General features: G+C 36.1%; 1 protein-coding gene across 1 annotated transcript in view; it reads left to right on the top strand.

The window, feature by feature from the left end:
• The window catches only part of NBEA (neurobeachin), a 180,865-nt gene that overhangs the window by 118,039 nt on the left and 48,084 nt on the right, over positions 1-14,742 (top strand). The window contains exon 23 of the mRNA XM_009327857.1: positions 719-885. Within this exon, the coding sequence (XP_009326132.1) occupies positions 719-885 (167 nt within the window). The remainder of the gene's footprint in view (positions 1-718; positions 886-14,742) is intronic.

The raw sequence follows: 14,742 nt of genomic DNA, 5'->3' as shown, positions 1-14,742 counted from the left end.
TAACTCTACGCTATAGAGTTTTGACAGTTTTAGAAACAAATTTTCATGAAGGTCAATAAGCACAGCATTTATTTTAGAGGTAGTTATCTCTTAAAGGAAACATGATGAAAACATTAGATCTTTTTCAGTTTAAAAGATGAGTGATTTTTTAACCATCAGGGTTTTTTAGAAGTGGTAGAACGTTACGAAAATTTTTCATATTGTGATATGAAATAGAAAATATACTCCTTAATTTCATAGCTAAAGGAGTTTCTCTTTAGCATCCATAATAATAAAATTATCAAATGGCTTTTTAATTGTAAGTTTTATTGCAATTTAAAAATCAAAACTAGTGTACATAATTTTTTCCTGCATATTATGTTATGTATGTTATACCTGTATTTTATACCTGAGAACACATGAAACTTTTACAAATAAAGACCAACTTTTAAGGCATATCCATGGTCACACATCTACACTCAGAGATGTATAGCTAAATGTTTTTAATTGCAATTCTGTTGTCTTTGCCCTTGATAGCTCAATTTTTACATGTTCTAACTGCGTGCTTTTTCATGGATAATGTATAGTAGTAGAATAATTTCAATTGCATGGTGCGTCCTATTCCTCTTAGAAGTATTTTAAAGAGTTCTTGTCATATTTAAAGAGTTTTAGTAAGTAATCATTTTAAGGCAATTCTAATAGCCTATCTTTTATGAAGTAGATGTACTTTCATTCCTAGTCACAGTGTGCTCAGTATGCTGCTGACAGAAGAGAGGAGGAGAAGATGTGTGATCATCTTATCAGTGCTGCTAAGCATCGGGATCACGTTACAGCCAATCAGCTGAAACAGAAGATACTCAACATACTAACAAATAAGCATGGTGCCTGGGGAGCCGTTTCTCACAGGTAAGCTGCAAACATAAAATGTGTGGGTTTTAAATGTTACTTTCAAAGTTTAAGAAAAGTAGTCATTGTATAACTGAAATATGAATGTATTAGGAACTAGTATTGCTAAAATATATTTTCTCTGTTAGTCTTTTCTTCAGCTGGTTCTTGAGAAGTCCTCTTTGCTAAAGATTCACAGGTCAAGCTCCTTTATAGACTGCAAACATAATATTTTGCCATATTTTAAATAAATCGTAATTGGTATTTGTTGACTATAATGCAATTTTACTGCTAGCATATCAGTAGGTTTTGAGGCTCCTACCAGTATTAGAATTTGAGTGAAGTGTTCTGAATGAGAGAGAGAGATGTAGAGATTTCCATATAGACATCGACAGAGGAAGCCTGAAATAAAGAAGAGAGAGTCAAAACGACTTGTCTAACCTTATAGAGTAAGTCAGTATTAGAATAACGAGCAGAACCAGGTCACTTGAGTCGCTGGCTAATGCTTTCTTCTGTTTATAGATATTTCTGTGCAAGTAATGAACTGGTAAGATCCACTGGTAAATCTTAACTCTCCTACAACAAAACAGTAGTCAGCGCCAGCCATGCATAGTCAAACTCTGTATGCTTAAAGCAAAACTTATATTGTACTTAAATGTCCCATGTGCAAAGCTGAACATAACCAAAGTGCAGCTCAATTCTACAGGTACTGCTGTTAAAAAAATGATAAAATAAAAAAAACATGATCCAAAATATATAATTCTTACTGTATGCAAGTGGTTTTGCATACTGTATGCATGAGGTTTTAATCAAAGCTGTGTTGAATACTGTTTTTAAAAGTTCATTCTATTCAACATAGGGGTGAAATTAAACATTTTCATATATCATGCAAAAAAACCAGAGCCTGGCTCTTCTGAATCACAAAAATAGCCAGTGGCTAAGGTGCTGACCCTCATGTGGAAGACATGAGCTCAAATTGCTCCTTTCCTTCATTTAGAGCAAGGTCTTGAACCTGGGTCACTGCCATGTGAGTGCCCTGTCTGCAAAACTAGAGACTGCCAAGTCTCTCTCTTATTTGTGCATTCTAGCCACAAATATTTGATTATTTGATTATTTATTCAAAGTAGAACAGCTCAAACAAGAGAAATCAAGGAAGTTCTGCTTCCAAATACCCACATTTTTATAGTTTAATTTTCTACTTAATCCTGCTTAAGTCTGCTCTGAGTCAGGCAGAGCAGATCAGAAAGTTCCATTTCAGCTCTGAAAAACTTTTTCAGTAAAAATCTAGTTGAGATGACTAATGCAAAACCTTTTCTCTAGATAAATATTTTCTTTCAAAAAAATCTATATGAATCTAGCTTGAATACATATCTAGGGCTTAAGCTTATTAGAGAAGTTGTCAAGTAATAAATTTGACACATCGGTAATAATGGTTAATAAATACCACATATACTGTTCATTCTTTTTGTCATTCTGTCTAGTTGGTTCTTGCAGTGATACAGTGTTGAAAAATGTAATTTTTCATGTTCACCATCCTTTTATCCTTACATCTTCCAAAGAAACCACTATTTCCTGGATGATGATGGAGATGTATTTATTTTTTAAGGTGGTAGAAAGTGTAGAAATTCAGTCTTATGGAAATTCTGTAGTCTAACACCAGAGACATGCTGGTGGAAATTACAAAAATGACATGTAGAAGATTGTGATATAGTTAATTCAAAACAGCCTTAGTCCATAATGGACACTCGTGTTATCTCTAGTTGAGGCTTAAAGCTGTGTATCTGGAACCTTGAGCCTGATGAAAATAAATGCAATTTTCAGTCCTATTAATGTATTTGAATTTTTTTATAATGTTGTTGCTCAGGTTCGTGAATGGCGCAGATACTTTGCAGGCTTAAGTCAGTTCCTGGTCACTAACTTTTTCAGAAGACCATCTCTTCTTTGGGCCAGATAACTTTCCTCTCCTGGATTGTTGATGGCATCCTAAATGGCAACAGACCACTGCTGCAGCTTTTTTTGCTCTTCAGTCCATGATAGTTTTTGATGGGCCATGAATCAGCTTGACACCTATGACAAACCCCTCAAATTTCTTACATCAAGCAAAAGAAACTCTTATTTTATTCATGTCATGCCACTTCCCTGATGTGCCTGCTTCTTAATTACTTGCAGTGCTGCTTTCCTATTTTGGCGCTCACCGTTTTAGGTGCCGCTGTTGGCCTGGTTGTATTTCAGCTGCGGGCTGCTGCTTAACCTGGAGAAGGGGCGACATGTCGACAGCATGAGGTCTCCAAGTGGGGCTCCCCATTTGCAGGAGCCTGTCAGGAGGCAAATGGCCTTGCACTGCAGGTCTTGCTATGTGTGCCGTGGCAGCTGTGTGATCCACCACACAAGTGCATGAGACCTCTCTCTGTCATGAGTCCTGGTGGACTGTGAATGGAAAGGCCTAGGATGGCAGCAGGTATGGGGAGGTGCCCAGGGGGAGAGCCTCTGAGCCTTGTTAAGAACCAAGGTCACTGGTTCTCAATGGGCAGATTTAAAAGGCTTCAAGTGCAGAAAGTAGAGAGGGGTCTCATTAAACTGCTTAGGCACAGAAGGCAAAACCTGTTGTTCATTAGGTAGTTCCTCCAATACTCTATATAAGATGGAAATTGAGATAGGTTCTAAAATTGTACGTACTTCTGGTCTTGGCTGGCAGGAGACACAACAGGCCTCAAGTCTCTGTTTTTAATTCCTGACAAACAGTTACAGCATTAGAAGTCTGTTTATAAACTGTTGCTTCTCTGTGCCCCAGGACATACAGACTGACTGGAATATAGAGTTACTTAAGAAAAAAATAGATTGACAGTCCAGACCTCTAGACCTCTGTAGTGACTCCATCATTTCTGTCCGGGAGAGCGTTCCCAGTTCTGAAGGCACACTGCTGGTCTCCTGTCCATCTCTTGTGCTGGAGACCATTCGCTGAAACAGTGAATTAGGGAGATCGTTCTCAGGCCCAGGACGGGCAGGGGAAGAAATAGGCAACCGCCTATGCATTGATAAATACTCCAGCAATAGCAATGCCTTTTGACATCCAAAATGGATAAGATAGGTAAGAAACTATTTGGGGGGGGGATGAGTGTGACTCTTAAAAGTTTCAATTCTCTATCACATACACAATCTGCAGCTACTGATTTACTGATAATTGTAGCATATAGTACATATATATGTGTTTTTGTTTATCTCTGCAAGGTAAAGAACAATTTTTAAGTTCTTTAACATAGATGCTCATGTTATAAAATATTAAGGTCTCATTTTCTGAAATATGACCCAGCTGTAGAGACAATTTTTCCTTGTATTTGTGGTTCAACACAATGAACTTGTAAGCCTCCCCAGCTTTTGTGTCTGCGTGTACTATTTTTGCAGAAAGCAGCTACAAGCATTTGCTGTGTTTCATCTGTAGGTGCCACAAAGTTTACCCTTTGTTCATTAAGAAACAAAGAGACTATTAGGAAACATAGAAACTTAGCACTGGGAGGAAAAACAAGAGGTCTGATGAGTGAAATTCTATAGTATTTGTAAATTATGAATTTTAAATATATTATCATAAACTCTTCTCAAAATAGCTGAAGCAACAAGAACGAAGTTGAATGGTGTGAGTCAACAAAATACCGTATGAAACTTTCAATTCTAAATTAGATTATAGTTACATATAGTTGAATTAAAAATAACATAAAATTGTAGGTGATTTGCATTTCAATTACCTTCTTAATTAGCTATTAATTTATGAAGGAGAAATTAATTATATGCAAGCGCTCCACCACTTGAATAAATGCCTACAAACACAGTAGCGTTGTACAACCTATCGCTGTCCATGCATCAATCAGTACAGTTTGAGTTGGTCTGAGAACCTGTTTACTCTTTCATCTCCTTCTGTCTAAAAATGTTAAATAACAGTTTTGAAAAAAACCTTTATTTTGTATTGCTTATCAGTGTTAACCTCTTTCCTCCTTCACAAATATTTTCCCTTCACCTCTTAAAGTGAAAACCAAAGTTCTTTTGCTCAATTTCTTGAAGGTGTGAGCATCAACTCCTCTACAACAAAAGGAAATTATTGAATCTTATTTTTTCCTACGTATCTCAGACAGAGAGTAATAGATTTCAAAATAAATCTCATTAGTTTGTTATAAATCCTGTTTGTGCCCTTAAACCAAACTAATTCTGTTTTCCTGATTTTGGCAATTTGACACTTTTAGGTACCTTCATAATAGCTTACCCTAAACATACTGGTTTTCCCTTTTTTAATTTCAGCATTATACCAAAATTAGAATTCTGCAGGTTTTTCAGATGAGAAATTGATGAGTTGGTTATTTCTTTGATGTATTGCCACTTATTCAGAGTGAATATGCAACATCCTATTTCCTTGAACTCAGGAAGAATCAAACAGGGTGTTTCATAGCTTAGCGTTCAAAGCTTCTTTAAGTCAGCACTTACCCTTAGCTTTTTTCAGGGTTATAGTCTTCATGTCACAACATATGCTTCCTTCTGTCTTCTCTGTCAGCTTCATATGGTGCTTCTCTTCCTCCCCATCTGCTTCTCTCCCCATACACATCTTCCTTAAAAAAAAAATAAATAGTGAAACCTGTCTGTACACACAGTTCAAATTCCTTATCAGCCATATGCATGCCTGTGTTTTGGGCCATAAACTGTTACTGTGTTTGTTTGGAATATTCTCTTATTTTAGCTTCTTTGTTTAATCAGATATCTCAAGTTTTCAAAAACTTTTATTCAAGAATGCTGTATATATAGCTCTACCTTACAGTTTCTATAGGTTTAAGGCAATCTAGGGCAATAGAAAGAGTTCTGAGTTCCAGTTTGTGATCTAAATATGAAATACTTGTTATAGATATTTTCACATGATCAGTTTTGATATACACAGGGGGATTACTATAATAAGAAAAATGACATTTAAAAATGAGACTTGGTTCTTTTGCTTTCCGTGATTTGATGAAGGAGGTTCAACCTACATTAAAGCAGCTTTACCAAATAGCAAGTATATGAGGGCTTTTTTTGTTCAAATCTATCTTTGGTTAAACTAGACACCCATAACAAATTAATCATTCATGGTGGAGGGCAGAGCTGTCAAACTCATTCTATGGTGAAGACCAAATTCGTCTGGGGAGACAGGCTGGAAATAAAAAGTTTCTTGCCAGACAGCTAGTTCTGCCTCTCACTACAGCATGTGCTTCTGCAGAGATTGGGAGGGGGGTGAGGAGAGCGGAAAGAGGAGAACTTCCCTTTTCTGAGCCTGTGGGGCTTGGCAGTTAAATAAGCTGATTCTGGGATGACACTGCTTCTAAACCAACTGTTTCCAGTTTACAGCAAGGGAGACCAGAACACAGGAATTTAGTAAGAAGGAGTTTCCCTTACAGCCAGCCTTTGGCATGCTCTGACTCCATCGCTATACTAGCTGTTGTCTTAGGAAGTTCAGAGAGACACAGAACGTATCCTGTCCCCCACTGCAAATCAGCTTCATCTGGTTTAGCTATTCATTCATTTCTGGCTCATTTTAACTGCTAGACATAAATTACAAAGGGAGCTTTAGAACAGTGGAAAAGATGTAGGACCAGATCCTGTCTACTGGATCCAGCACTGGGTTTGACATGCCTGTTGTTAGAAGGCCTGTTAAGGCTCTGCATTTTTCCACATACTCTGTAAGAACTATGAATTTTCGATGTTTCTGAAATTGGTGGAATCTATTTTTCTTTGCAGAATAGATCCTTCCAGATTGATCTGATGGAACCTGCACACTTTTTAGCTCATTCATTAGCTATCCTGATTACAAATTCCAAATATTTAGTTCTGAGATGATGTCATTACAACAAAACGTTAAGAAAATGCTTTTCTGTCTTCTGTTGTTTTTACTTAACTGCACTGCTTGACATACCTTGAGATCAGCAAATGTGTCAGCATTATTCACATTTTAGGTCCAGTATTAGTCAACCTTCTGTAGCAGGTTTTAAACATAAAGGTGAGTGAGACTATTTTTCTAATCTGATCACTCTTTTGTAGTATTTTGCTATTTCAATCCCCTTCTTACCTTTCTTACTATGCTTTCAACTTTGTGCTGCTCCTGCTGCTCTGCACCCATTATATTACATCCCATACCCATTGCGTACCCTCTTCCTTCCTCCCTCCCTGATTACTTACTGCTGTGGTGGAAGGCAGAGACTATTTGAAGGAGCTTTTGCTAATGGTGCTGCGGCATTTGACGAGCATGAGGGAAAAAGGGGGATAGAAGAATTCTGTATCATTTTCTAATAATAGGAAGTTAGATGTAGGATGCTATTGGCAGCGTAGAGATACCTGCCAAGAAAGGAGTATTGTATAACTGGAGATGGGCTGTACAAGTGAGTGCACAGTTTGCTTACGTGAGATTTATTTAGTTCTGTATTTGTGCAAGGTTACTCAGTTATTTTGAACTGTGGTGCTGTTCACTATGGATTTTTTCCCACAGCAGGAAGAAACCTCTGAAGAAAATAATTTATTTGGAAAGAGGTAGTATTTTTCAATGTTGGGAAACGTATGGTACTCAGGGAAGATTTGTTCAACTCTACGGAAAGACTTGTTTATCTCTAGGAAGTACAGTACATTGTATTTCATATTAAAGAAGGAAGGCTTCTGCATTTTCTTTCACATTATTACTTCTGAAGTAAGATGATTGTTTTTTTCTTCTTTACTCTGTTTTTCTCACTTCTTTTCAATATGTTCTCTGTTTCTGCCTAAAATTTGTTTTTTCCCCTTTGGCTTCACAGCAAACACAAAGAGGAAAGTGTGGCAATGTTGTTTTTCTTTAAGCTTTAGAAACAACAGATCTTTAGATGTCAGCAGAGTCTTTAACTGGAATAGCAATCAGAATATATGTCCAAATTGCATAAAGTCAACTTGCTATATATATTTTTATTGTAGCAGTAACAAGGGAATCTTAAAGAATACTTATATTAAAAGGAAGGCCAACCTTAACAAACCGAGAGGGACTTCTGCTCCTTCTTAAGTCTAGCCGTAGAGCTATCACGTGCACATGCAGCCATTCAGCTTCCAGGATAGAAGTCACAAGAACAGCCATAATGGTTCAGACCAGCGGTCCATCTAGCCCTGTAACCTATCTTCAGCTGTAAGTGAATGCTTAAGAAACAGAAAGATAGGACAAGTAGACATGATAGGTCCATCTAATACTCACTCAGACTACTTGAATTTTCAACTCAGAATTTCCTGAGGAATCTCAATTTCATTCAGTCTTGATTTTGAAGTTTCCTCATCTCAGTAGGGCTTCAAAGTCCAGCTTCATGTTTTCCTCCCAGTTCCTGCAGTGGAGACAGCCTCTGCAGTGGGTATCAGCAGACTGGACTAACAGTTGCTGGTATTGGACAACATTTCTAGCATCTGTTCTCCTTCTTTCCCTGCCTCCAATTTAGATAGAGGTAGAAACTCAGTAGAAACCAGGAGGGAAGAATTTCTCAATAGGCAGATAACACTTCCCTCACGTGATTCTCACTTTTTTCCCCATGCCTATCTCGTAATACCTGTGCAATATAGCAGTGGATTTCCCATTTTCTCCGTAAGTAAGAATAAAAAAGGAACAAAAGCCATAGATTATAAGATTCTGAAAAAGTAAGTTTTATGTTTCTAAGACGACCTTTTTTTGTCTCAGAAATGAAAATTCTTTCATTTATTCTTTATTTTGTGACATAAAATGGGTGAGAAACATATTTTTAAGTCACAGTAAGCTGTTGTAGTGCCATTACACTCCAGGATTCTTCCCATGTGATGCTTCAAGTAGATTACAGAAGATGAATGCAAAGCTGTAGAAAATGTTTTTTTCTAAGAGAAACATCTGTAGTATTTTAACAGACTTCTCAGACATTTTTGTTGGAAACATCAGAAATGCAAAGTTTAACCAGAAGTGAAAACTCAGTGGAACCATTTTGATTCCCCTCCTCTCAAAACCTTAATGTGTCTTGTATTTTTTTATTTGAAATATATTTATGTCCAACCATATGTTTGTAAAATAATTTGAGACATTCAGAGTAGGGTCTGGAAAAGAACTGAAGATTGAACCATCCTGAGGCACTGAGGCAGGCGTAATCTGGTACATCCCTATCACATGCTTTGCATCCCCCTTTCTTTGCAGGGGGGAGAGTGGAATTCTACAAACACCTTAGAAAACCTGTTCTGTGTCTTTGACAGCTTTATAGTTGAATTTGCATGTGCATCATGGGATCATTTTCTTCGCTACAAATTAGATTAATGACACCTGGTTTTAAACCTAGCCCTTCTCAAGGTCTTTGGAAGCTGATACTGTCCTTTCAGGCTGTTGACTTCCAGGCTAAGCAAACAGAGTTTTTTCAGTCTTCCTTTCCTGATTACATTATCTATATCTTGTATAATGTTGGTGTCTTGCTTTAGATTGCTTGAAGTTTGCCTACATCTTCCTTAGAAAGAGGTACTGCAATCTGGGCACTTGATTGCAGGTGAGCCCTCAACAATGCACAACTCTACTTAAGTTTGTTTCACACTATAGCTTTACTGATGCATCCAAAAATGAGACTGTAGGCTCAGTCGGTACTTCCCAGAACCACTCTGCAGGCTCTTATTCCCTTCTACTAATTGACAATCACTCGCTGCTTTGTATCTGTGCTTGTAATTGTTTTTAAGACTGTTATCTCTCTCCTTCATCTTATAGATTTTAGACTTTTAAAAGTAATTTTGAATTATTATTCTCCTATGCTATTCTTACAATTAGCACAGCTTGTTGTCACCTCAAATTTTATTGTGGATTTTCTCTGATTCTATTATATTGTTTAATATTAATTATCTGATTGATAAAATCTTCTAGTATCTTTGCATGTATCAAAGGTAAACAGCTTATAATGCATTTAGTGTGTTTTTCCCTTTTTAAGACCACATAGCATCCTTTTCCAGTCATCTGGAATCACGCCTATCCTCCATAAATTTTCAGAGAACAGCTAAGTGATCAGGGATTGCCCTCTTCTCCTCCTTTTTTTTTCTTGCTGCATTTCCTTTATGATTATGTGAGTTTATTAAGGAGCTCTTGACTACAACCACATTGGTATTTTAGTATATCTTATCTTCCTTCCACATCAGAATTTTTTGGTGTTTTGTATGTAATTTTGGTTTTAGAAATTGTGGCAGGTTTATTTTAAAGGGGGTTTATCCACCAATTTCCTCAAATTTTCTAAGATTGGAGGATTTAAACTTGGTTATTCTGTAAGTTTAACGTCTTTCCTTGGAAATACAAACTCTGTTTCAGTAATTATTTTCACTCTAGATATATTTCCTCTTAGATATTCTCATGAAAAAACTCGAACTAGTCAGAATCAAATCTAAAATACCTTACTGAACTTAAGCTACTTTTCAACCCAGCATACACATGTATACAAAACACACATCTTTTTATAACTTCTTTTTTTTTTAAGATTTTTAAGATCTATTGTTTTAGTAAATGAGCCCTTTACCACCATGTTGGATTTTTTTTCAGCTAGTTATTTAATTTTAGGGTTTTTTAAACATCTCTTGTCTCCATCCTCTTTCAGAGGGGGTGGTAGAGATTTTTCTGTTATATCTCAAAGTGCAGTACTAACTTTTTTTTCCCTTCTAACATTACCCAGACTTTCAATAAGTATGTTTCATACCTGTTTCTGAACTTCAGAGGAAGTAAACTATTATGTGCTGAACAAAAAACACTTTTTTCTTGTTTTTCCCTGAAACAAACCATGATTTGTATTGGCAGGCTTCTATGATTCCAGCCTAAGTTTTATCTTCTTGATACTAAGATTTCTTACTTCTTAGTTCCTGTATTTCCCATTATTGTCCTCGCAATGTATAATCAACTAAGATATGTAATAGACTGATCCATTTTTCTTGTCTCCTCAGTTGTTGGGGGTTTTTTTCTCCTCCCCCCGGGGGAAAAAAAAAATCAACCTTCAAGGTGATTTTTTTTTTTCCCCCATTTTTGCTTCCCTGTAGTACAACATCATCCTCCTCCAAACTAGTTTAGAGCTTTCCTAAATCAATGCATCAATCATACAGGTCATCTGATGCAAAAGAGAAAGTATTTTATCTCTGCATAGCAGGGGGTTTTTTCGGTTCATAGTCCCGTGTTTGAGGAAATCAAAGATTGCCTCTCAGCAGTGTCTGTTCTGTCCTTATATCTGTACCTTTACCATCAACCAGAAATACTTTGTGCTTGTGCCTATTTCACTTTATCTCCTCCCGCTCTGTCTGCAGTACTTTCTAATCTGCTTGGAGTCATATCTTGCAGTATTACTACAAGGGAGTGATAGGCAAGTGAACGTGCAACTGCTGCTCCCAAGTGCTGCATACGAGGTTCTGTTTTCAGGTGTTCAGGAGGAACATGGTTTGTTGGACACAGAGGCCAGCAACCAGACCCTTGTCCCTTCCTTCTTACCTTAATAGACCTTAGCAGGAGCGTTCCTTGGGTTTGGTGTTTCTGTATGCATTTTGTCAGCACAGCCTGTATGTTCTTATATATTAAACTATGAAGATCATCTTTACACAATTCACTTTTCTGATTTCTGAAAAGTATTCCTTGCAGACACTTCTCTTTCAATTGATCACTGTTTTTTTGTTTGATTTTGTTTTTTTAAGAGTGAAAAAATAAGTTTACACAGGTTTATTTCGACCGATTCAGGAACACACAGTTTGTCATAGACTTCACATGACTTGAAGGAAGTTGCTGTACTTGATTATGTTGGTTTCCTCATTGACAAAATAGATATGGTAATGCACAGTATACTTCTAAAGAGTAATTAAATCATTCAAGATGATATTGAAAGTACTGTGTAGGTTTGGTTTTATTGTCTGTTTTTACATAGCTTCTATAGATTTGGTACATTTGTTATTACAGCATTTACTTTTTCTATGTACCATGTTTTTTCTTAACCTGTAAGCTCTGGGTTCTTTCAGCAGTAATATCTGTTCACATAGAGGTTTGACGTATATGTAGATATATTTCTTGTATACTTACAGACATAAAATATCTGATGATGACAGATTGCAAGCTTCTCCCAATATTTGTGCTCCCCAGTATATTGATATCTGTTGTCAATAATATAGGCTGTTGGTTAGGTTGTAAAGCTCCATTGCTCAAGAGTGTTATATTTTGAAGTCGTCTGTCATGGATGTGTTGTAGAGATAGGAGACTATTTATGTTTATGGCATTTTAAGTAACTCAGTAAGACCCTTTAGAATATACAGAAAAGGCTTGTTTACTGTCATCACTGCTCACTTAATCCTGTGACCTTGACATGATAGTATGCCCATAAAGCTCCCTGCGGGTAGTTCAATAAAATAGATGAACATCAGAGTCTAATGATTGTTTCAGCTTCAGGAATATACTGCCTTATGCTATAAATATTTCTTAAACATTCAATAGCGCTGAACCATTTTAAAACCGAATAATGTAGCAAACTATCCAATTGTCCAGATTATTAGAAAATCCACAAAAAGATGCATAAGCCACATGTACTTCTGCTGTTCAATTTGAGAACGCTAACCATTGTTTTAAAAAATATTCTGTATACACAATGCTAATAGACTAAAATTAAAATGAAGTTATTTCTTAAAATTTAAGTTTACTTATTTTTCAGATTCCCATTGTTTTTTCTCTTCTGATAAAATTATATTTATTGGGTGGGAATGCTTTCTGGTTTTGTTACAGTCGCAATCTGAATTTAGGAAAGATTAATGCGTAAGAAATTTCTTTTGATGATTTACTAGAAGTTACGTTTCACTAATGGTAGGAAGCAATAAAAATGTACATAAAGAGGAAGCTAAATTTGACGTCTCTTAGGCCCAATTTAGAAATACTACTGAAGCCTTTGGGATACTTTGCCATAAGAGGGCCTTAATTTTTATGCATAATATATCTTGTGCTATGTGAAAACATGGAGGAAAGTAAAGCATGATATATTTGCCTCATGGTGCGTGGAAGTGTTGCTTTGGTATTATTAAAAAAATGTTCATTTTTAATTTTTTTTTTAATGTGTAGACATTCAAGTTTCCAATTTCTATTAGCTAACAATGCATTATTTTCAGACACATAGTAGTCTTTTACACTGAATGGTACCCCAGCCTCTCGTGTTTTCTTGAATAAAAAGTGATGTTTTCAAGGTTGATGACAGCTTAATAGCAGAGGAAATTTATTTAGTGAACTTCAGACAGTATTTTCAGTGGTAGAGTTTCATACTGAACTGTTGAGCTAAAAATCTATGAAAATTAATTGAGTGAAACCTGTCAGGAAAGAAGAGCAGCCAGGAGCAGGATGTGATATGTATCCACCAGAACAAAATGGAATCTGCTGTCCTTTCTGATTTAAGCTCAATTAAGTACTACTGAGTAGCATGAGAGAAAATAAAAAACCACCCCACATTATCTGGCTAAATGCCAGGCAAGGTTGAATAGGAAAATAATAGTTTATTTCGTAATAGTCTTTCCATTTGAGATCATCATGAAGAGTTAATGAAAATCTCTGTTTGTATACTCTCAGAGGACCCAGACAGACAAACTGTTTAGATTTTCCCCAAGTATACATTACTTTTCATTTTTAACAGTCTTGGAATTAAAAATGTAGAAAAACTTTGATTGGAAACTTGTGGGAATGGCCACCAATTTCTCTGATAATGGCCTCAAAGAAAACTATACGGTCTACTAGATTTTAACAAAGAAGGTGTTATAAAGGTTTGAGGCCTGATGGAATAAAACCAAAGTATTAAAATTAGTATAAAAGATAGATTGGAATTTATGTACAATTCAGTAGTGTTAGAGGAATATTACCAATTGTCTTTAAAAACAAGGAAATTACTTTTTACATATAAATTATGTTTTTACATTAGTGTAAATGGTCCTTTAGCATATTAGATATACTCAGGCTTAGTTTTTGACTTATTTTTTGGACTAATGATACTGTGTATGTTGCTGCTCTTGTTTGGTGATGAATATATTCTCTTCCCTGGAAAGAAACAGACATGTTTCTTCTGAACGGACATCCAGTGGAGGCCAGGTACATCTATTTTTCCAATGTGTGTGTTGCAGAAGCTAAATCTACAGGTCATATGTTGGGTTCTGGCTATGGTATTCCCTGTGTATCTGGATCATTTGATAATCTTTAGCTGAGCTATGAAAGGGTGTTATTGCCAACTGTGCAGGGAAGTTCAAAAGGTTCTGCTGGACACGACTAAATCTTAAACAGGGACCTTTTCTTAGGAATGTCCTATTCTGAAAGTACTAGAATAGCTCCTTTATTTCATTGACACAGTGACAAATTACTGAGGGTGACTCTTTCAATGCAATATTTATTTAGAGGATTCCACTTCTTTAAAAGCAATCAATGAATTCTCAATTTGTGTACACTAAAACCAAAAAAAATGTACTTCTAAATTCTTGTTCTCTAGTATTAGGATTAAGAAAATATATTTACTTTTCCCCTTTTGTTAAATTTAGCTTTTCACAATCCCCACAGTAAAGTTGTAATGCTACTGTTTTCTAAAAGACATACATTCCTTAGGAAAAATCTCTGCTGTAAAACTGAAAAGGCCACAATGGACATTCCCTTACAAGATAACTTCTACAGATTCCTGTTGCCATTGATGGCTTCCAAAACATTTATAAGATGTTAAATCGCAAGCAGGTTTTGAGGTAGCTTTTAGTAAATAATTGGCTTCCTGGCTGCTGGCTTCTTAGGTTCTCCATTGGCTCTAATACTCAGAAGGTTTTATTGTTGCTTTCTCCCCATACCAGTTGGTATTACCAGTTGTAAAGGCAAGACACATACCTTCTGCTGGTACTTTTTCAACCCTGTTA

The sequence above is a fragment of the Pygoscelis adeliae genome, unplaced genomic scaffold (genome assembly GCF_000699105.1).
Source record: "Pygoscelis adeliae isolate BGI_AS28 unplaced genomic scaffold, ASM69910v1 Scaffold14, whole genome shotgun sequence".
NCBI classification, from domain to species: Eukaryota; Metazoa; Chordata; class Aves; order Sphenisciformes; family Spheniscidae; genus Pygoscelis; species Pygoscelis adeliae.
Note: the sequence above shows the minus strand (reverse complement) of the source record. Positions and strands in the feature narration are given on the sequence as shown.